The sequence below is a fragment of the Frankliniella occidentalis genome, unplaced genomic scaffold (genome assembly GCF_000697945.3).
Source record: "Frankliniella occidentalis isolate FOCC.00 unplaced genomic scaffold, Focc_3.1 Scaffold14, whole genome shotgun sequence".
NCBI lineage: Eukaryota > Metazoa > Arthropoda > Insecta > Thysanoptera > Thripidae > Frankliniella > Frankliniella occidentalis.
This window is the reverse complement of record NW_026267144.1, coordinates 597283-597973: the sequence shown is the minus strand read 5'-3', so window position 1 is coordinate 597973 and position 691 is coordinate 597283. Positions and strand designations below refer to the sequence as shown.

Genomic DNA, 691 nt, shown 5'->3' with positions numbered 1-691 from the left:
GGGCGGGAGGGCAGTGCAGAAGTACAAACTTGTCCCTTGTCGCACCTCGATTGAGCCCAATCCTAACAGCCAGGTGTACTATCAGGTTCAGTCCCAACTCAACCTGAGTAAGAGAAAGTGGTGCGACTTGATCTTACACTGTGACGCAGATTGGGAAAGGTTCCGCATTCACAGAGATGAGAAATTCTTCAATGATGAAATTTTGCCCAAATTGCAGAATTTCTATAATGATGCGTTCCTTCCCGAGCTGGCGGACAGCAGGTTGGAGAGGGGCTTACCTCCGCGCGAGCCAGCGTACGTCCTTGCAGCAAGGATGAAGGACAACTTACCAGTAGAAATAGAAGAGATCTGTGATGAGGACATACCTGATGATGGTGAAGGTGAAGATGAAGATCAGTGATTTTTGCAACTATTTCCTATTCTTTTTTTGTAGCATATTATTACAGTTATTAGTTTATTTATTTCTAGATTAGCTTAGTAATTTATTTATTTGTGTGATAGGTATTTTTTGCTAAGTTATTCCCTATTTGTTACGTCTTCTGCTGTGCCTGGTGCTGTGATATTGTAATAGTCTTAGTTGTTTACTTGTTTGGACATTTTGAAGAATTGTTGTGACGGCTAGACATGGTGATTTGTGTATTAGCGAACGAGCGAGAGTGACAAAGTATGTGTGTGTGTGCGCGCGCGCGCG

The 691-nt window shown here is 43.0% G+C and overlaps 1 protein-coding gene across 1 annotated transcript in view; it reads left to right on the top strand.

Moving 5' to 3' along the window:
- LOC113204948 (uncharacterized) overlaps positions 1 to 400 on the top strand; it is a 4835-nt gene extending 4435 nt beyond the window's left edge. The window contains exon 7 of the mRNA XM_052263836.1: positions 70 to 400. Within this exon, the coding sequence (XP_052119796.1) occupies positions 70 to 400 (331 nt within the window). The remainder of the gene's footprint in view (positions 1 to 69) is intronic.
- Positions 401 to 691: the final 291 nt, after the last annotated feature.